Below are 23,217 nucleotides of genomic sequence, written 5' to 3' on the forward strand. Positions count from 1 at the left end.
TGTTCTCTTCAAATTAATCATTGCGATAATCTCTTCTTTTTTCCATCGTATTCTACTAGCACTGTGTAGTATTGCTAGAGCTAAAAATCTAACCTGATAATCAAAAAATAAACATTCGCGGATTGGTTTTCATGAAAAGGCGCCCCATTGCCAAAGCTTTTTACACAGTTTACAGGCCGGATCGATTCGGCTCGTAAGTCGTAAGGATAAAGCCACGTGCGCGTTAAATCCGTTGGGGATGCATGGTCAGTCGAGGGAATGGATAGGATTAGGAACAACAATATGCACATGCACCTTTTATCTTAATATGGTCTTCAACAGATCCATCTATCTTTATCCTAACTCATCCCCTTCCTCGATCAATTACACGTTATACTAAAGTACCATTGTTATTTTATTTTTTGTTAGTGCACTTTCAATTTTCAAATTACAGCAAGATCGATACTTATCGCGAGGGTTTCAAATAATTACAGAATTTAAAAAAAGGCGCGAAATCAGAGTATACTTCGGAATTGCAAGATCTTCGAAAAAATGAAATTTATTCGAAGGATATAAAAAGATAGAAAAAGTACACTTTATATAAAATTAATTATTTTATTAATGCATATATTACTAAAAAGTGAATACTCTCTTCAAATCTGTCTACTTAACTTTATTATGTAAAAAAATAATAATACCAGCGTAAAACTGAAATTGTTTTTTTCCACTTCACTTCCAAGGAAAAGATCAACAGGGACAGGAATAATATGCAGTATGAGTTTCAATTTTCTTTATTGTTATTAAATTAATGTTGTTCGAGATATCTGTATGTATATATGTATATAACAGCGACAAGTACAATGTATCGTTATGATTGGTATTATTAATTGTAATCGAAGACCTTAACAATTACTAGTGGAAATAAAATTGGCGAAGTAATGATAATCGGTATCAATACAATCGTATATTCATAAATTTAGTCCATCGTTAATACTTATGTATATATATATATATATATATATATATATGTATAGGTTGTGTGTATATATATACAAATATATCTTTTCATATATGTATATATATATGAGTCACGCGTATAATTACAGGGATACAGAAAAATAATACCGCGCGGCTGTGGTGGAATGTTCTTAAAGTATATATAAAAGGGGTATAGAGGACTTCCATTTTGCTAATGTGAATTATATACATATAATTCGCAGATCACCTGCTCTCGTTTCGCCTTGAAAATGGGCAATATAAGGCTGTGCGGGCACAACGTCAAGATTAACTGCCAAACAAACGTTCTCCACGTTTCGCAAGCATACGAAAATAAATCGCACCTCAGACACTCATCTACCCTTGTAGTTTTTTTATTCTTCTATGTTTTATCCTCTTCCCTCTTCACCCCCTCCACTCTCTCACTCTCATTCACCCCATGGCGCATTCGTTTTCTCAATTCTGAATATTTTTTTCAACCTTATACCCTTATAACAACCGTATCTCGAGTTAAAATCCTATCGTACTCGAATCCAACCCTTCGTACTTTCTCACTCACTCACGCGTAAGAGTTCGGATAAGTCAAGTATCTTTAACAGGCGAACAAATGCACACAGACGCACACGAGGCTTTGCTAGTAGATCCTTGGTCCATTTTCGACGCATGTGTTGGTTTATTTACAGGGAATTTCAAGGCGGATCGAGAGCGAGTGACCGAGCGAGCTGCTTTCAGCTTCAAAACGCGTGTCTTTCATAACTTTCCTTCTATTTCGATTTATTAAATTTCTCCCCTATTCTCTCTTGTTCGCTGACTCTTTATTTTTCTTTCATCTTATATTTTCGGCCAACACATGCACAGGTACGCTCTTGCGGATTTACACACATTTTGTTAATTTCTTTAAATACTTTCATCGATAAAAGTGAATTGTCGAAATTTTGAAAAAAATTAAAAAAATTACGAAAAAAAAGTGTCTGGTATTTCTTTGTTATTATTTTTTTAAGGCAAACACTCTATTATGTTCTCTTTATGCTCGGAAAGTCTGAAGGAAGTCTTGGCGGAAAACAAGTAAAGGTGACGTAAATTTGTGCAGAGATTCATTAATCGGATCAAGGGAAATGTTTCGCTTATGAGTTTCACGAGAATTTTTTGTTTGTGGCGTAAGGCTACCGAGTTTCGTTGAAAACGAGTCTACAATACCTGCTGGACTTTTTGCAGTCTTCTGATAATATATATATATATATAAGTCTCTTATTTTTCTCGCGAAGAAGACGCGGCGCTTCGATTGAAATTGTCACTCTTCGCCCCTGCGGCGAAAGACTACATTCCACCTCGCCGTGATCGGTATGGAAATATCGAAAGTTCTCAATTTATTTTTCTCCATTAGTGATTTTTGTATGCATGCTATTATCTGTATATGACACATTTACAATAATTAACAATACTTTACTTCCCGACAATCTTAACGGTCCATATCACTCCTTTGTTCGCTATAGTTATTTATTAATTTATACAGTAACTGTATATGCCTATGGGACAATGAGTTTCTGTACTTGTGTATGTGTATACGCGTATCTCGCGTAATGCTAGTAAAAGTGTGAGTAAACGTCGCGCAGTTCCCATTTTTATATCACAAAGTCTCAAATTTATAATTGTATTCTTTATTTAACTGGAAGCAATGACTTTATTGATGAAAATGAAAGTTTGCACAATATATTTAGTTTGATATTAAGGATGCAATGGTTTGTAATCATATTTTTTTTATTCACAATTAAAATATACTATAAGCTGCTTTAGCAGTCTTTTGTGATAACTCTATATGTTTGTGTGTACTTGTTTTGCTGAGCGTGTAGGGTTGTTACATTATTATCATTATTCAATTGTAACAAATGCAAATGAATTTACAAACATTTCTTCTCGTCAATTTGTTGTTACTTCATTGTAAGCTCCTATTTAAATTGAAATTAATTACGAACCACGAGTATTATAATAATGCGAAATAAATTGTTGGCCACGCTGAAAGAGTTTTGTCTAATAAATCAATTTTATGTCAAAGATTCTGAGATTGGTACTGTAAGACGTAAGATCTAGGAGAGTTTTTGTGTCAAACAGACGACTTTGTCGTACAAAAACTATTTGACGATTAACAAAAATTTTAACACTCTGTAGAAATATGTACATCGCAAGCTGACCGTAAATAGAGTTTCAGCCTCCTTTGACTTTAAGGTTCCGCTTTTTTATATTTTCAAGAAAAATGATGAAATATTGAATGTACTGAATTTCAGGTTGTTCTTCTTCCTTTAAGGGTATTCGTGTAAGTCAAAAAGGCTCTTGTTAATTGATATCTCAAGAATATTGCATGGAAATATTTTGTCAAGTAACATTTGGGTAAGTATAACAGAGAAGCTGAGACTTTTATGCAAAAGCCACAAGCAAATGATCGAGAACTACTAAATTTGTCTCAAGACTGTACCGGAAGGTGCGCTATCTGCTTAGAATTATTACTTAACCTTTTTTTTTAACAATAATTTTGGCAAATGCAAATGAATGAATCGGTAATTTTGCGAGTATTAATTGCTTATCTGCTCGTGTAAATGAATGATGCAAAGACTTTAATTACACTTTTATTTGAAGAACCAACGAGGCAAGAGAAGTAAATATTTCATAATGGTAACTGAGGATCCCAAAGGGCGGTAGAATAACCAGTTTTAAACATTACGTATAACCTGCTGTAATAAAATACATATTGACAAAGTCAGAGTATTTTTCCTTTTTTTTTTTAACTGGAATGCTTGAACCGTTTGCAGATTGAGGCACGCGCCCACTGCAGATTTCTTTCTCTCACGCACGCTCACCCATGCTTTCGCATAAGCTTTCATTCTGTCAGACACAATCTTTGTACAGTTTGTAAATTGATTAAGAGTTCTGATATCTCGTTCCTCTCCTCGCTATCGGCTCTCATAATGACTTACAGTTTTATATAAAAAATTGATTCGTTTCACCGAAGACTTATCATTATACTTTACCCCGCATCATCCTCCGAGCTTGAAAGTGAAGAAGCTCATTCAATACTTTTTTTTTATATTTTTCTTTCTTTCTTTTTTTATTTTTTTTTTTAAGATTAGTCGCTTTCGATCGAGTCGAGTTTAACACATTTATGAAAAATATCTCGACAGCTGGCTGAATCACAGTTTTCTTTGTCGGAGGTGCGCGGGGAACAACTACTATTCGTGCGAAATCACGAAACGACAATAAAGTCAAAAATTTCCTAACCAGCAGCAAAAGTTGAAAGAATCCTCGACGGATCTCGATAAATTCTAGTGAAAACAAAAGTAGAACCATATAATTGTTACACAATGCAAATGGAAAGATATCAATACAAATGTGTAAAAATTTTCGCGACTACTCACAAAATCTCGTACAAAAGAAATAACAATGACACGGTAAAAGATTTACACTAACCTTTCACTGGCTGATTCGAAATTTTCTGACGTAAATCGGCGTGTGCACACTTTCAAAGGTTCTTTCTAACGCTAACTGATTAAGGTCGCCCTTACAATGTGTGTATATATATATATATGTATATATATATATAACAAGAGTTTCGCTTTTATGTACAGATTGTTCCGCTGATATCATATTAAACCGAGCTAGCTAGTCGAAAATCGCAACAAGTTCGAAAGCTAGTTCAGATTCAGCTAGAGCACCGCGGAATTAGAAATCCCAACTTGTCGATTTAAAGAGAGAGAGAGAGAGTATATATACATGGGTAAAGGCCGATGGCCTTGGCATTATTTCAGAGTCCTTTTTTACGGTAAGTGACTTTAAGGCAATGCTATTCGCGTTTAGATTCGTTGGCAGTAGCGAAGCAGTTGGCTAAAATTCGTCGATTCCTGTACGATGGTCGCTGCATGGCTATACGACAAATGGCATGAAAATCTTTGGCAAGATCTTGCGCGAGATGAAACGTTTGAAAGAAGCGGAGGAAGAGTAAGAACGGAGAAAGAGGATAGAGTCTGTAAGAAGAGGAGGAAGAGGAGGAGGAGGAGGAGGAGGTTCTCGAGTGGAGGCGGCTGGTAGCGCGTCGCGGCGTCTTCGAGACGGACGATCGGTGCGGGTGACGGATGATCCGGAAGGGCGCAGTGGGCAGAGTCGTCTTCGGAGATCCTGCAATACAGAGGGAATGGCCAGGATCGCCAGGATTAATGATAGAAACGTTCTGGACGATCGACCGACCGTGGAGGTTTGATGACGAGCGAAGGATTGGGGGCCGAACGGTACTTCGCGCTCGACTCTGAACCGCGGCCCCGTGTGTCATACGGGCTCCTCCCGGTTAAAGTTGATGTTCTGCGAGGCGCAAAAATCCTTCGTGATAGGGATGCAGGTGAAGTACTTGCATATTTCGCACTCGTAGGCGGGAATATTGTAGAACAGCGTGAGGAGAAGTGCGAAGAGTCCTACGATGAGGACTAAACAGATCCAGGTGTGTAGGATTCTTCGCCGCCTGTCGTAGTGGCCGAAGGAGATGAAGGGCATCAAGGCGTAGGACGCAAGGAAGCCGAAGATGAAGCCGAAGAAGTGGGCGTAATTGTCCACCCACGGTAAAAGACCAATTATCAACAGGATTATCAGGATCATTATCAATTTGGTCAACGTTCTTCGTGGATTGTGTATCATCGGCCAACAGTTTAAAACTTCAACGATCAGCGCGGCGAAAAGAGCGAAATGGGCTCCTGCTGGACCAACCTGTAAATGTAAATTCATCTTTTTATGTTTTATTGGACCATATGGCAGCTATTTATTTTATACTTTGCATGCTCTAAGATAGAGGGAGAGAGATTCACATGTAGCAATTTGCTTATGAGGCTAGTTTCTTCATACTGCCAGAGCAATGAAATGTAGCGTTGCCAAGTCACGTGACTCTCTGTCACTTTTCACCTATCTCTAAAACTTCGATACATTACTATAAGCCATGATTAAACGCTTCGTGAAATCATTCAATTAAAAGTTGGCCGGTAATGGTCCGCTAGAGCAACATTAATAGAGTCACCCCCCCCCCCCTCTCTCTCTCTCTCTCACTCTCTTTATTCATTGTCATACGTAACAAAAATACAAGTATAATCAGTGTGACCCAAGCTTGAATATAACTTTGACCTAATAACCGATCCCATAAAGGATAAAACAATGTACTTGTAGAATAACTCAAACATAGTCTTTTGGTTAGAACATGGGATTGCCATTGATACGAAATCATGCTAAATAAATGAGGATGAAATGCTTGCGATACAATTTGTTGATTGATTTACCTCTGCCCTGTAAGGTATGAAAATGGCACTGGCGAGGTTGCCAGATAAACCGCCCACGAAGTAAATCAGACTGATGCGTAAAGTTCCAATGAGTTTTTCCAGATCTCTCATGAAGAAAAATTGGATCAATAGGGTAAGTGCCAAATGAAGAATTCTGCGAAAAAAATTAATTTACAAATTAATAATTACGATAATCTCGATAAATAAGCTTCTACTTATAAATTACAGATATGCATATAGAATTGTATAAACGCACCCAGCGTGTAAAAAGATTGTACTGAAGATCCTGTAGAACTGATCCGGCCATTCTGGGTTAAGAAACGGTATCATGCCACAAACGTCGTGCAGGCATTCCACTTGAGAGCAGAGCGATGCCTCCTCATGAAAATATCCGTGCACGAAGTCGCAGTACTCTTTGGTGGTGATTCGACACATTCCATGAATTCCTATGCAGCAAGGATGTCCGATAACTTCGCACACCATGTGCTCTGCCATTTTGTCTTTATAACGACCAATCGGGAAGTTGGCATTTCCACGCTGATTGCTATCTTTGCTGTATATCGAATGATACATGGATTTTATTGGAAACATATTCTTCGTTCGATTGTGCGCATATATACATAAATACCTGAAGCGCTGATTGAACGTAGTTTTTCGACAGATTGGCCATTTGGTGATGTCATCCGGCCACTCGTACGGTGCTATACTTGCTGGTGCGTCGCAGAATTTCGGATCCAAACCGCAAACGGATCCACTTATTCGACCACCTGGCCCGCTGTCACCAGGGCCCCATTTCTTCCACCTTGATATTGTATTCTATTCAAATTGAAATTGGTGCGTTATAGATATTGGTAAATGATTTCGTTTGTATATACATATATGTATAAGCAAAATTGAGAATTCTAAGGATAATATTGTTCAATGGAACAAGCTGATCAAAACTATTTGCTAAAAATCGAAGATTTACCGTCATGGTAGGTCTCAATCCCCGGACCAGTTGGTTTGCAAGAGAATGTTATATTATCAATACTTGTACACTTTCGATATTTTATTCTTTATTCTTTGATAATAGTTGAAAATCAGATAACGCTAACTCACCGAGCAGTCAGCCTTGCTAGACTGAACACATCCAGAGTCATCGTTTCTGATGCAGCAGGCGGTATCCCGTTCTCTTTCCCGCCACATGTCGATTTCCTTCAGAATTTTGATATCCCTCCTCATGCAGGGAGTAAATTTCCCTCCTAAATGAACTAAATCTGCCGCCCTTGGACCGACCCAAATATTCGCCGGCTCGTAGTATTCCACCTGCTGCACCGATAAGCTAGTCACTAGAACCTGAAACGTTGATCAATCTTTGAAAATTCCGCTCAAATTTCATCCTTGGAATGGAACAACGAGGAATGAAAGATTCTCTTCGCGGTGGTGGCAGCAGCGGAGATATAGCCAATCGGTTGAATAGAATTCTTTTTTTTTTACGACAGTTTACTTATCAATGATTCAATTGAAAAAGGTTAAGGAATAAAAGGAATCAGCAAGGTGTTAGAAAAGTCGAATAAAAGCTATTCAATCTCGCAGGAGAATCTTGCCAGTTTTTGTTTAACATTGTGTATTAAGGGTACAAAGGCTAGTTTTATTCGAATCTTTTTCTTCTCCGTATCGTAAAGAGAACGAGCTTGCTCACTGGTTGTTAATAAAAGCAGATAAAACTGAGCAAACTGAAAGGGGAGGGTTGAGAGGATGAGGAGGAAGAGTGGAAGGATAAGATCTGGCGTAGAATGGAAATGAATTCGGGAATAAACGTGATTTCACGACTTTTGCTCTGTATACACGCGTACGCTTTATGCAGAAGGAACGAAGCAAATTGTTGGAGGGTTTCTCATGATTATTTATCGAGACCCTGAAATTTGCATGTTATGCACGCGTTTGCCCCAAGTTATTCGCCATTTTTCAATTGCCAATGGACTCTTCTCTCGCATCATTAAATCTCCGGAATCGTAAGCAATTCTCTACCGTGTCTTTCACACACACACACACACACACACACGCTCGATTCGATTTCTTTATATCGTATAATATTTTCACGAAAGAGAAAGCAAACGAAGAAAATGTAACTCGGTTGTTTTTGAAGCGCGTGGGAGCTGGGAACTTATGGGATAGAATAAATTTCAGCGGAAGGGAGAGTGGGAATTCTCTTTTCCTTTGTTTTTTATTTTATTCTATTCACCTGACAGGGCGGCGGTAAAAGTAAATTTACCTGTGCAGTTCGACGTTTGAGATCCATTCCGAACGGACCGAAACCATGAAACGCTATAGCAAAGATGAGAACCAACACCTGCACCGTGCTGACCCAGTAAGTGAAGAAAGGCCTGTGATCGTCAAAGTCGTCCAGTTGTTGTCTAACAGCCGGCTTTTCCGTAACGCTCCTTCGAAAGGGCCTGGTGATGTAGCAAAAACAGAATTAACTCGCTTTACTTTTGGAAGAATCAAGCAATATCGGAGAAGACTGACAATCTACGTGATATACGAGGCAGTGCCTTCAGGAATAGGCGAGTGGATAATTTACAAGATAAAAAACATTTTATGACTTTTCGCAGTACTGGCTCTTCTCAACTAGGTCACTCGTTTAATGCAACGAAGATTGTTCTGCTCTCTCTCTCACCCTCTCTCCCTCTGCTCTCGCTTCTCTCCTAGCTCTACTGTACACGCATACACCGCGCGTCGTCGTGACTCGTGACTAATTTCTCAGACAGAGAGCGAAAGAAAAAAAGACAAGCTTCCTACTGGCACGAAGATTTTAAATCTCGCGAGATCCAGCTTGAAGCTCCAATTTCTTCCAGCCCAACGATCATGATAAAAGCAAAACTATTGCACTTTGCATAAATATTCTCGTATATTATAGAAGCGCGATATAGTTGAGAGCAAGAGGGCCATTAGAGCGAAGCTCCTTTTTGAATATTCAGGCGAAAGTAATTGTTATTTCACTCGTTCGACGAAGCAAAAATTTCAAAAAATATTCCAAGATTACCCGAGGAAACGTCTCAGCATTCTCATTCCGTGCTGGCGACGATTGCTGTTATCGAAGATCCGATCGACTGTCGCTGGTGATATCCTACATCTTCCAGGTATGCTCCTCCTCAAGGTCACTCCATCCTCCTGCTGCTCGATTCTCGTTGGATCGCCCAAACCAGCGTCCGTCCTCGACCTGCTCCAACCCGTTTTTCTGTAATTTCTCTCTCTCGTTACCAAACCTTCCAACTTACCAATTTCCGACATCTACTACATATATATATACACGAAGCAATTTCAAACATTTCCCATATAGATTCCACCGGTGAAAATTCTTTCTGCTTATAGCGCGCTTTATGGAAAATATCCCGAAAATTATCACTTTTTCTGTTTTTCATCCCTTTTTTCGCAACTTGACTCGAGATTAAAATTTTGACGAGAAAGCCGACGTTCGTCCCACACAGCGTTTCAGTTTATACCAACGAGGGAAACGGGAGAGTTATAATTATATAATGTACCTTCTATATATATGTTTTATATTTTTTCCCAAGAAATACATACCTCGAAGTGTAATGGTCCCTCGTGAACTGACGCGGTCGTCTAGCCTGTCCATCAACCGTCGTCCTTTCGTCCTTCGTTCCCTCCAACCTAATGTATGTAGAAAATAACATCTTTCTCCATATTTCTATATACATATATATGTGTATTATATATATCGAACGCGCGTTGCGGCACATTTTACTGTCACACGTACGAGATGGGTAAAAATATTCACCTGGCAAGTTCATCCGGAGTGTCCTTCGCAGTACCGGAAGTTGGCTCTAAAATGTCTTCGGATTTAGTGGTTTCCTTTTCCGCTTGAAGAAGCTCCTCCGGCTGCTGCTGCGGCGGAGTTAGCGGAGCTGGCGATGGTCGAGAGGAAGACGGTCTCTCGAAAAACCATTCTTCCTCTTCTTCCTGCGTGTTTTCCGGCTCCGAAGACATTTCCGGATTCGTGACGCTTGGGGTAAAGCTGCGTGACAGGGTCTGATTCGTCGGACGCTCTCGAGAACCTCTTCTTACCAGCGACTGTAATTACAAAAATAATAATCATTATATTATGCTAAAAAACTTCCATATTTTACAAAAAGGACGATAAAATTTTATTCCTCGGAACTCCCACTTGAAATTTTCATCCTCTCAGTCCTTACATCGATAAACTATATATATACACAAAGGGCTTTTCCTTTTAGGCCATTCTTACTGTTATTTTTCTCACACAAACATCTACCACCAATTGTTCTTAGTACTATGTACTATACCTATCTGGAAATTGTAATGGTAATTCTAATTAGAGTTTCGTGGTGACCTGGGTAGCACTTGGCTTTACCGTTAAGATGTTACGAGACTGCAGTTAAAAAGTTTAAAACCAAAAAAAAAGCAGGCAATTTCTCGTAAAATTAAGATTCAATCGTTATTCCCATCTCTCTCCTCCTGATTCAGGTAATACATAGTTAATAGCTTAATATATATTTAGTGTACGTAGCGCATAGATAAGAGGATGCACATGCAAATATTACGAGTATTGGTTTCGGAGCGAATAACGATCGAATGACGGATGCATGCAGGGTGCGCGGATATAGGGAATATCGACTATCGAGGACGAGTTTGACGCTACGAAGTTTGCACCGTTTGCACGGTGCATTATAGGCGCGCGCGCTTTTCATGTTTATTCATTGGAAGAGTCAGGCCGGTCAACTCCCTCCCCCCCCCCCCCCCCTCTTCCTTCCCCCTTCATAACGCAGCGACTAGGCCGTAATTTCGCGACATCAGAGAATAGACCGGAATCGTCCTAGCCCTACTTGGGAAGTTGACAATTCCGCGAAGCAAAACACTAATAATTAATAATGATTAACCGTAGGCCCCCTGCAATAACGCTGCCCTTCCGTAATTGATTGGAAATGCACTAATGCGATTTTACGTTAATTAATGCATTCACAAGTTATACGGGAGATTATTCATACCGCGACTTGGGCTATAACGATCACGCAGATTTATTCGTTAATTATATCGTCGATTCCTATCCTCTAATAGGGCAGTGACCATTTTACCTAATTGCTATTAACGAGAGTGGCCAGTTTGGATTTTGCGAGGCGTTAATCCTTTAAGCGTCCGTGCTGTTGTTGCATGGCTCGTCCACGAGTGCACCGATCGGAGCAGGAGCCATGGAAAGAGTGTGTAATGTGTATATAAGCTTGTGGCACGAGAAGAGCGAGCTAGTTGCCCGGAGTTGCCTAGTTGCTGATGCAACAACACTATATAGAGACTCTGACAACCACTGGATTTACCTATAACGATCGGAGGAGCCCTTTAACTCTTCGGGGCTTGAACAATCTCAGTCTCGGCTGTGCAACGACGTTTTCCGTCAATCGACAGAAATAAGAGGAGAATAACGCAAGTAAAGCGAAGGTGATAAAAGTGTCAAGTGGTAAATGGGGTTGTGGCCACTGGCAAGGTATGCTCTATGCTACATATATATATATATATATATATACGTACGCGTCGACAATATTGCCATACTTAAGTTGCTTCAGTTTGGCAAGATGGTCGGAGTTGGAGGAAGAATAGGCGAGAGGGAGAGGGGGGAAAGAGGCTGTCGTAAAAAGATTCCATTAGCCTAAAGCGTTCGGCTGTAAAGAGTGTAGAGAGTTATTGCGTTTAGCCTGGGCAATATCTGGCTTCTATCTTGCTCGTATCCGTGCGCATACATGCTTATTACAGTTATGGTTTCTGGCGTCGTTCGTTTCTCTATTATAACGTAATGCGGAAGCAGCAACCGCTTCAGATCCTATTACCGATATTATCCCCTTTGCATTTCGAATATAACGACGTTGCTAAGCCTCCCCCCTCTCTGTATACTATATATATACATCAGTTGCCCACCCACCCTAAAATCAACCTTGACCACTACATCCCTACATCCGTGCGGAACGTAATGTAAAATCCTGATTCGCACGTGCGCGCGCTCCGCAAGAAACGTTATTCCGGATCCCTATGCTTCCTGCAGGACCTTTGTAAGATTTACTGCGCGAAGCTTTGCCTTTTATTACGTATTACGCGTGGCTGTCGTCGTTCTCATCGTTTTCCTTGTTTTCGTCGTAGCGGAGGTGGAGATGAAGGTGACGTCACAAAGGAACGGGATTCCTTTTCCTCCAGTGGATACGGATAGAAAATTGCATTACTCATTGGCGAAATTGCTCTCGATGCTCTTTCAACGACTGTACCTCTCGCGCGCAGACGGGATTATTGGAACACTCGGGACTTGGTAATAGGCTCTTCCAACTTTTCTTTTCTTTCTTCCTTCTCATCGTCTAGCCCTTCCTTCGCTATCTCCGCTCTCTCGCTCCTCCTCCTCCTCCTCCTCTTTTAATTGCGTCGTTTTTTAGACTCCACTCGGGGAGGATCGATGTCTCGAGCAAGAGCCGCAAGAGCGAGCCTTTCCGGAGCCAGTAGAATTGCAAACGATTGGTCAGACAAGTGGCGCTCTACCGGAGCAAACAGCCAATTTCCACTTGCAATCGTCTATACCTTCTATAGAAAACTCTATACACACGCTTATATATATATAGTATATACACGAGAACAGAGAAATATCCATCAAGCTTTTTCTCCACGATAAATTAAGCTTGACGTTAATGTGCAGTCTGGCTCGCGATATGGAACGAAACAAAAAATTGCCGTTGCAGACTTAAAGTGGAGTTTGATGACTTGGATGCGATAAGCGAGAGGCTTACGTGCAAGTGGAACACACAGAAATTGGCCATAGACCGTTTATTTTCGACGTTTTCAACAGCTTACTCGCCGCGCCCGGCATACACACACACACACACACACGCTTCGATTCTGCCGTTGCAGAAACATGCTGGAATTTCGCTGCCATAACTACTAACATCATTCTCCTCCACCGCACCCCCACCACTTCCTTGTTAAAAGAACCTTGGAAATTTATTCAACTTTTACGAGATTTTCTTCTTACAGTGTTACAGTTAGGCGAGCTTTTCGGTCTGTACATAAAAAATTCGCTTAAATAGCCAACGTAATCCTCTTGATAAGAGGCATTTGCTGAAAGGTTGGCCGCGCTTTGTAATTTATAGGTTAGAGAGAGAGTCTACAGGGGTTATATACGTGTGTGTATGGAAGTGAGAGGGGAATAAGAGGGTAGAGGGAAGGGAGGGGGGGGGGGGAGGTGGTTGAAGCAAGCTGGAGCGTTGTGCGTGCTGCTTTTCAATTATGTACGACAGGCAGTAACTCTGAACTAGTTCCCTCCTTACTCGCACGACTCCAGCCAGGCCGTCATTGCCCAGAGCATCCTCCATATAGGCTGCTTGAAAATTTATGCCAGCAAACGCCAACACAGTATCTCTTCTGGCCCTACTATATTTATTGCGCACATCCCGTTTTTGCTTATATCCATAACGCGCCTATCCTTTCCCCGAAATGCACCAGTCGTAAAACTAGCTCAGCTGCTCGAGGAATCCTTGACTTTTACCACTACCCAATTATTATTCTCTCTCTCTCTCTCTCTCTCTCTCTCTATCTCTCTATACCTATATGTGCATATAAGAGTGCGTTCGGTTCGAGGAATTTCCTTGAAGAATGCAAGGTGTAAGTACTCAGGAAGAATGGAGTCACGCGTCCATATGGACGGAAGATACTTTTATACCCCGAAGAGTCATTCTCCGAAAGTGGATTAGAGAGCTATAGATATATGGCAAAGATAGAGATACCCCGGTTCGTGCGGAATCTATAGGGGGTCAAAGTTCAACCTTCATGCACAGTGCATATATAGAATGTGCGTTCGGGTTTGTTCGGTGTGCCCGAAGCCTGTGCATCATATCGAAATGGAATTTTGCGCGTTTGGTGTCGACTAACGCCCCATGGCTTGTTTATAGAGTTGCACCAAGGCACGCGCAGTTCGTGGCTTCGATGAGTACGTTCTACAACACAAGTACGTACATGTTCTGTAACCGCGGCCGATTTAGCTCCTATATGATAGAGACACGTCTAAGCTATGAGGGTCTGAGGGGTATTAGGTCACTCACTCTAGATACGCATTGGAATCCTCGCTTTATAACGCTCGAGATTTACGGTCCTTCGCTCCGCTCACGACTCATCAGCTCCTAATTTCACCTCGGGCGAATCAAATTAAACTTTTCATGTTTCGCGCGTACCGCGTTTCTCAACGTTTCAACGTACGGCGAAGTGTATCTACCGGTTTGCGTTGAACCGAGAGCTCTCTTCAGGTTTGTTTATACCGCTGCAGGTGCGAGGAAGGATTTTTCTTCAGTCGCATCGATAGATCAGCTTTCCCGGCTAGATAAGGAATAGATGGAACGCCCTAAAATCCTCGTTTTACAACGTTGAAGATTTACGAAGATTCCTATTGCTGTTCACGAATTGGAAATTTCAGCTTGGCAAATCGATCGTAAAATTCTTGAAGCTGCGGGAGAATCGATCCGAGCTTAGGACGATGCGTTTCTCGGCTCGACGTTGTGTTGTGGGGTGGCGATGTTGAAGAGGAGGCTTTCGTCACCTTTCAGCCCTCTCATGCGAAAATTATATCCTTCCTCTATTCCTTATTAGGTATAGAAGAATCGATTTTTGGTCGAGCCTCTTGTTATCGTGCTTCACTCTCGTGGTTCACGTGCTTCCTCTTCTATACGTATATATAATAGCAATAAAGCGCTCGATCAATTGTTTCGCCGCTGCTCGTTAAACCTTTCTACCTGCAGCTGAAAGGATTCAGTATACATATATATATATATATATACTATAGTATAATATTAGTCGATAATATCGCGATTCCTCTACAAGCTCTCATAGCAGTCTATATACGTCATCATGATCCCGGTACGCGATAGACTTCGCTTCAGCCTCTGCACTTTCCTTTTCCTAAGTCAATATAACGCTTCATTATTTCTTCTGCTCTGGCAGCCCACCTTCCGCATCCAATTTCCTCCTAATTTCAACCGTCCAAGTAATAAACCTTCAAAGTATCGCGGTACACACGAGCGAGTATTGTTGATACACGTGCCATTGGGTATATAGTACGTATTACACACATAATACGTGCATACGTGCACGAGAGTATCCCACATCTACCGGACCATATTACATAAGAATGCTCTTGCAGTTTTATCATCGTCCGCGAAATATCGAAAGACCTTTTGACGATCCCAAGACTGGGTTGGCGCAGTGGATCGCTGATAGCGCAGTGCGCAGTAACGCATCCTCGTCATTCCCGCACGAAATGGACTGCAGTTTGCCAAGCGCTACGACGACAACTTTATGAGCGCGAGTCTCAAGTTTCACTAGACTTTATACGCTTATTACACGTTGAGTCGGTAATACGAGGAAGATATGTCCGCTATAGCGGAGGAAAACATAAGGCAAATAGCTAACAAGCGAGCACAGTGCTCGTTATCAGCCGGATAACCTTGTCAGCCCTCCCTCTTTCTTTCGCAACTCTCAACTCCCTTTTTCAGTAGTTGCTGTACTGGCCGGAGGCCGTTGTGTGGGATTCACGCTCGGTCATCATCGGCGCTTGGCGTAAAGCAGCCCTTACAGAAAAACAGAACTCGCTAATAATATCAGACGTTTTACGTCCTTCGCAAGACTACCGCAGGTGTATTTTTTTCATCCTCCAAAGATCATTTTCCAAGCGACTATAATTGACCTTTTGATCGTTTCAATGAACTTTCCGCTGCTCGTGACAATTATTGCATTTAACGCAAAGTCGAGAGAAGTATAAATTGCGTTCATGGTGATTTTGTCGGATGGCTGATTGGATTTTCCAATCGGCTGATAATTGCGCGCTGTGGAGGGGGTGGCTTGCGGGAGCAATTGTTTATATCGCGAAAAAAATTAGGAGGTCACCGTTCCGAAAGGTTAACACAGCGATTTTGTTTAAACTCTGGGGAGGGACATGACGAGTGTCCTGTGGTACGGCGATCGACGTTGGAGTTTCGTTTTTGCAGCGTCGCGCGCCGATGACGCGTAGATCGGAAGGTTTGCGAGGTTCGTGGTCCGCGCTCGTGGTCAAGCGGAGTTGGTCCAATCAACGGCCGCGTTGGGAGTGCAACCGGTGCAACCAGTGCAGTACCGAGGTGGAACGCGGAACGCAAAGTAGGATCAGGCTGGATCAAAACGCGGTTTTCCCTCGAAACAGCTAGCCTTGCCTATATATATGCACGCAACACTCGCCTGCAATATCTTAAACCGACGATTGCTCCAACTGTATATGATCCTGACTGCGCGAGCCAGACGAAAAGGGAGTTAAATGGGCTTGTTTGGGGATTGAGGTAGAAATTTGCAAAGAGGATATCGAGTAATAAGGGCGAGACTAACGAGGAATGAGCAGATTTGGCGGCGCAATGCTGCAGGTGGCCGCACGTCAGCTTGGCTTTATTGCAGGGATGATAGTCCTTAAAGTGCTCCGATGGCTCTTTAAGCCGCACATTACGCCTCGCTGCCGCTTCATTATCTCCCTTCTCGCAAACTACTTGACGCGCATAGCTCTCGTCGCCGAAGCATTATATACCTATATGATCCTTTTGTATACCTTGCCCGCGAAGCTTCCATCTTGTTTTTTGGAAACGGACTAAGCTTTATAATCGTCCATCGTTTTTACCCGCCGAAGCATGTATGTGGTACACGCTATACGATGATTGTCTCTTAGGGGGGGGGGTTAAAAAGGAAATATTGCGAAATTCCACTGGTTTGTACAAGGATAAGGTTGGACAATAATAGCTATATGTATACAGTGTACAGTGTTCAGTTTTAACAACTGCGTCAGAGTTTATTATTGTGGGTGTATATATAGATTGGTTATCGGGATGGAGGGGGTAGGCACTGTGTGTGCAGACCGTACACACGAGACGCGGCAAGGGGTTCCCATATAATTAATCAAATTGGCGAAAGCGGCTTACCCGAGAGCCAGGATCGATGCGAGGAACATTATGGAAGTACGAAATTGAGTGCTTTCGCTCGTCCTACCGACCTACGGTAGTACCGTTGCCCATCCATGGACCACTTCATCAGCAAATTCGAGCGATCCATTTCCGGCTGCTCTACCCTTCCGCCATCCACTTTCCCACTCTCTCCTTCACTCGCGCGGATCCTCCATTATTTCTAGCCCCGTGATTCCCGCATTATTTATCATCCAACCCCCGAAAAATCCTTTTCGCACCAAACCCACAACTGCGCTTGCTCGATAACGTCGAATAACCGCTGGCTCGATCTTTCTCAAACTCGACTTGCTCTTCGAGTCTTCCAATATCGGTCAACCGCTCTTTTCAATTTAATTCTCCCTCCCCTTATTATTCTCCCTTTCCCACGGGCCAATCAATTTTTTAGCAGATTTAAAAATTCTTTTGAAGCGCGGTTCAATTAATGCGTGGTAATTTTTAATGTAAACGTGACTATGATAACGAGGATTATGATTTAAATAAGAATCTTCTGTTTTTTCATGAGTTTCATCAATTTGTTCAGCTCCACTATGATTTCATAGTCAAAGGTCTGCAAGGTTATTTACGAAAAAAAATATGGAGCTTTGATCGTAATGATCGTGTGTCGTTTCGTGGCACAATTCTATTCATCACGATTCACGAATTTACCAAATGCCACAAAAAACAAGATTCATTTGTAAAAAAAGGCAAAAAGTACATTAAATCATCTAGCATAATATATTAATACAGTAAAATAAAATATTTCAATAAAAAAAAATGAGTGAAATCCAAATGTAAGGGAAGTATATATTTTTACCATGGAAAAAGTTAAAATATCGAAAAAAAAAAAAAATAACACAACAGCTACTTGCCGGAAGCCCGTTGTATGCTATCACATTAAATATGGCCATATTTTGAACTTTATATAATAGAAACACATCACGCGCACTAGGCACTAACGATAATCACGATTTTGTGAATTGTCACATTGCATTCTCGAAGATAGTTTAATAATAAATCGAGAAAAAGTTGGAAATCATAGCATAAATACACCACATGCACTACGCACTGTCGATATTCACGACTTTTCGAATTAATTTATTGAATTTTAAAAGATTTTTCTATTAATAATTGAGAAAGACGCGTGTTGGTAGCACAAACGCGCGACGTTTTTCGCGATTTTTCAACTTATTTCGCTGTATTTTGGGAGATTTTTGGATTTGGAATGGAGAAGAGCACGAATTTCGGCGAAATTGTTGGTGAAAAGCGACGAGAGTGCACCGAGGCGCGCGAAAAGTGAAAAAGATCCGGTCGCCCTCGGTGGCGGTTAGGAAAATTCGAAAAACCGTCGCTGCGGCCGCGCGGCGAAACAAAAATAAAGATGGCGGCTTGGCGGGGCCGGAGTGGGGAGAGGTGAGAACCTGCTCGCTCAAATCCGAAAACTGGTATCAGTTCAGTTTTCGGATTTGAGCGAGCAGGTTCTCACCTCTCCCCACTCCGGCCCCGCCAAGCCGCCATCTTTATTTTTGTTTCGCCGCGCGGCCGCAGCGACGGTTTTTCGAATTTTCCTAACCGCCACCGAGGGCGACCGGATCTTTTTCACTTTTCGCGCGCCTCGGTGCACTCTCGTCGCTTTTCACCAACAATTTCGCCGAAATTCGTGCTCTTCTCCATTCCAAATCCAAAAATCTCCCAAAATACAGCGAAATAAGTTGAAAAATCGCGAAAAACGTCGCGCGTTTGTGCTACCAACACGCGTCTTTCTCAATTATTAATAGAAAAATCTTTTAAAATTCAATAAATTAATTCGAAAAGTCGTGAATATCGACAGTGCGTAGTGCATGTGGTGTATTTATGCTATGATTTCCAACTTTTTCTCGATTTATTATTAAACTATCTTCGAGAATGCAATGTGACAATTCACAAAATCGTGATTATCGTTAGTGCCTAGTGCGCGTGATGTGTTTCTATTATATAAAGTTCAAAATATGGCCATATTTAATGTGATAGCATACAACGGGCTTCCGGCAAGTAGCTGTTGTGTTATTTTTTTTTTTTTTCGATATTTTAACTTTTTCCATGGTAAAAATATATACTTCCCTTACATTTGGATTTCACTCATTTTTTTTTATTGAAATATTTTATTTTACTATATTAATTTTGCTAGACGATTTATGTACTTGTCGTCGAGACACTGCCGTTTCTCTTGATATGTTCGAAAATAATAAAATTATTTTTTTCTCACTTATCGTTTAACGATTTTTCAGTGTAAAATTGCATTGTAATTATTCATATGTATTACCTGCCAAATATCGTATTAATTAATATATTTGTATATCTACATATGGACATCATTTTTAAGTGACATAATTGTTTAGGGTTTGAAAAGCGATATTATACTAAAAATAAGGAGGAAAATGTGTCTGAGAATAATCGGGAAGGTAAGGAGGAAACTGGCGAGGTTGGCTTTGGAGGAACGTTCTGACGAAAGTAACGGCAATGTTAATAAGGAGTTTATTAGGTTTCCGCTAATAAACAGCAGCGCGCGCGTTCTCCTTATTAAGTCGGATCGTGTAAATTTTAATAAAAAGCTCGGCCAGGAATACTAGTGCTGTACAGTAGCACCGAGAAAAGCAGCCAGAATACAGCTGGACATTAATCATAGGTAGACGCCTTCAGCGAAACAAGCTTGCGCAAAGAGCAGAGCGTAAAGCGAGTTACGACGCTAATCTAGTGGCGTGCGCTAGCCGTTTCCATCCAAGATTTAAAAATTCTTCATTGCCGCTAGGTGCAGCTGCTTCATAATAAAAAATCCCAATGCTCACCTTTTTATTTCCCACGTCTTCCCATTAAGAACGCTGAGCCCTCTTTTAACTATACTAAAATTTATTATATTTATATCCTTGTTTCTTCGCGTTCTTCGATAAGACGAATCTTTCCCAGGAGGCAGCCTCCTCGAAATAAAAATTCACTGCAATTTTCAATAATATGGCAAAAATCATTGCTATTCAGATTAGCTTTTAACCTGGAATAAGCCAATACTAGAATCGAAAAACAATAAAAAGTCTGATTGTTTTTAAAAATAAAATCAAGTTCTTAGGCTTATTTTTCCTTTAATAACGATAAACAGCATCGAATCTCATGTTTCGAGTCGAGTTGGAGCATAAAATATTTCGTTCTTCGGAAAAGCGAAATGTTCGGTAGAGTTTTATCGCAGCGGGAAGTACATTTGAATATTCGCGCGTCGATTAACATGCTTTGAGCATCCAGTGCGTTTCAGTGTTGCGTGTATATATATAGGTGTGTGCGTTGGAAAGTGCATCATCATATCAACGACACGGAGGGTTGCTTTTGACACGCGTTACATACGCGATGCGATGATGATGGCTTCGCTAATGACTCTGCTGGAGGCTCTAACTGGGCGTGAATGTCCCCATGCATCCACGTTGACAGATTTCGCCAAGCAACTTTCGCCAAAGTAATAATAAGACCCATTTTGCTTCGGGATGCTCGATCAATAATCCCGCAAATTTTAGTCTTTCGCTAAATCCAACGGTACAAGGTATAATATACAACTTGGATAAATCAATTCAGCTTAAATACACACACACATACACACACACATATATATATATATATATATAAAATATTTCATCCCTTCGACGACCGAAGAATCACCACGAACGAAAAGCTGATCAGCTGGAGAACGCACAGGTATGCATATACCACATATACAGCAATTTTGCTAGATTATTTGTAATATTCGAGCAATTAGCGGGTAGAGGCTGTCGAGTGACAGGAAATATGCAGCTCGGCCAACTACCGATGTAATAACATTGATCATTCTCGTAGGATATTACAGGCACGGTATGCGCACACGGTTCTCCTATATCTCACGACTGTTGGGATTCCACCTCCCTCCTTCCCCCTCCCCCTCCCTAAACTACCACGGTTGCGTAGCTTCGCGACATCCGTTATATTCGCGCTCCTCGCGAATTCCACGAAGTAAGCGCGCGCGCGCGCGCGCCCGCGTTTCTCACGGCTCAAGCACACACAGGCGGTCTGCGTAACCTCCGCGTTAACTCTCGCCCGATTACGCAAACAACGCTGCCACGATATGCTCCCTTTTCTAAAAGCGCGCGATACTTTCGCTGAAACCGTTCGCCATTCTTACTGCAACATTCAATTTAGCCTGTAAACATAATAAACGCGTAAAACGCTTGCTCATAATGCAGTTGCCGTCAGGCTTTTGAAAAAGCTTCTTCCCTTTTTTTGGCGTAGTCGTTGAAAGTTTTGCTAGTCGCATTCTGCAGTAAATGTCCGTTGAATATGGAGCAGCCAGTACAGGTTTTGCGCGCGGATGATAAATTTTCTTCGAGAATAAAGCGCCAACGTCTTTCCTGGAAAGTTTGCCCCCTGGCCGGCTCGATGTATATAACTGTGGATAGTGGTGCAATAGAGTATTGTGTGTGTGCATGCGTGGGCTAGCTTCTTGCACAGTGGCGTTTATAAGTGCAGGTTATATATATATATATATATATATATATATATATAGGTATATATTTGAGTGTTAGGATAATTTTAATTTAACAAGGTCCCGGGCCATAATCTCTACTCAGAGCCGAGACTCATTGGCGAAAATAAAGCCATTTGCCAAGTTTGTAATGCGGATGGTGAGTAAATAGGATTGCGGTAGATCGGCGTGTACAATTGCAGTCGTAAAGCGGGGGAATTGCATTAAATAGTCGAAACAACTCATTAAGCGAATGTTGCCTTTGATGAAATTTTGCTTGATGGATGTACAGTGGAGGCTCGAGAGTTGAGAAGCCTATATATATATATATATATATATATATCGCAACGAAGACGGATTATTAATAAAATGCAAGCTGAGCTCCATGGATGCATCTTGACTGAATAATTTACAAGGCCCCACGAGGGATGCCCCTGTCCTCTATACACATGCGCTCCTACACAGTCTCGCAGTACACTCTCATCCGCTATTTTTTCTCCAAGGCCATAATAATCTTCCTGCACACGCGTAAGCTCGCGAAATCTACCGTCCTCCTTTTTTTCAAGCAGCTAATTTATATTATACTTGATTCTGCCTTAATGTTTAATTATTCTAATTTTTGTTGTTGGAAAGGGGCATTTTAAAAAATGGTAAAAGGGCTGGATTTTCTATAGTGAAATGTGGAAATGGTGAAAATATTGCGAGCGGGGACTCGTATAAAACCGGTCGAGTCGAGCTTTCGTGCGTTACTGTACTGTGTGTGTAAAGTCAGGTTTGGCGATGGAGGCATATATAGTAGCGTGTGTAAGTGGAGAAAAGTGTATAGGAGAGTTGGAGAGTTGGGTAGCAGCAGGAAGTCCAGTGGTAGCGCGGCCTCCTAAAGTTGCTTGGAGACTACCTCAGCCATATTTCAAAACTTACCACTTAGCCCGAGTATTTCCCGGTACAAGCTGGACCATGACTAGCCCATGTTCGCTTGTCCTTCCGAATCTAAACGAGATATAGAGAAGGAAAGTCTGCGTACACCGTACAAAACCCTTAGCGTTCCTCGAGTTTTGCCTCAACGATTTACAGTCCTCTCCCATTCCTCCCCTACCCCCCCCCCCCCTCCTCCTCTTTCTCTGCCGCATCGAATATTTTAACTATCCATCCCTTCGAGAAATCGATCATTTTCTCCAAACTGCACCTACCGACTGCTCTATTTTTATACCCTTGCCACAATTCAATGCTCCTACAGAGTCAATGTCCGCATATAGTATATATATATATATATACAACGATAAAATATCGAACTTCAAATTGCACCAGTTTCCTACTTCTATATATTTATATAGATATAATTAATTTACTTTGTCAATCTATTTTCAACAATTAAATTTAATTCAGTTGTAATCCACAAGGAGAGAATTTTTTGTCCCAACGAATTTCAGATATA

The 23,217-nt window shown here is 41.3% G+C and overlaps 1 protein-coding gene across 5 annotated transcripts in view; it reads right to left on the bottom strand.

Moving 5' to 3' along the window:
* Positions 1-754: 754 nt before the first annotated feature.
* Positions 755-23,217, bottom strand: part of LOC136776501 (inactive rhomboid protein 1) — a 138,828-nt gene continuing 116,365 nt past the window's right edge. For 2 of the 5 annotated variants that reach the window (XM_066732067.1, XM_066732063.1), the window contains 10 exons: positions 10,060-10,352; positions 9,846-9,932; positions 9,304-9,498; positions 8,533-8,713; positions 7,375-7,613; positions 7,246-7,270; positions 6,907-7,094; positions 6,535-6,831; positions 6,279-6,432; positions 755-5,718 (listed from right to left, as the gene is read on the bottom strand). In XM_066732067.1, coding sequence (XP_066588164.1) covers positions 5,287-5,718; positions 6,279-6,432; positions 6,535-6,831; positions 6,907-7,094; positions 7,246-7,270; positions 7,375-7,613; positions 8,533-8,713; positions 9,304-9,498; positions 9,846-9,932; positions 10,060-10,352 — 2,091 coding nt within the window. In that variant the 3' untranslated portion in view covers positions 755-5,286. Of the gene's footprint in view, positions 5,719-6,278; positions 6,433-6,534; positions 6,832-6,906; positions 7,095-7,245; positions 7,274-7,374; positions 7,614-8,532; positions 8,714-9,303; positions 9,499-9,845; positions 9,933-10,059; positions 10,353-23,217 lie in introns of all 5 variants that reach the window. The other 3 variants (XM_066732066.1, XM_066732064.1, XM_066732065.1) reach the window with 3 other exon arrangements.

The sequence above is a fragment of the Prorops nasuta genome, unplaced genomic scaffold (genome assembly GCF_024137725.1).
Source record: "Prorops nasuta isolate Cenicafe-Biocafe unplaced genomic scaffold, Cenicafe_Pnas_1.2 PNAS00009, whole genome shotgun sequence".
Lineage (NCBI taxonomy): Eukaryota > Metazoa > Arthropoda > Insecta > Hymenoptera > Bethylidae > Prorops > Prorops nasuta.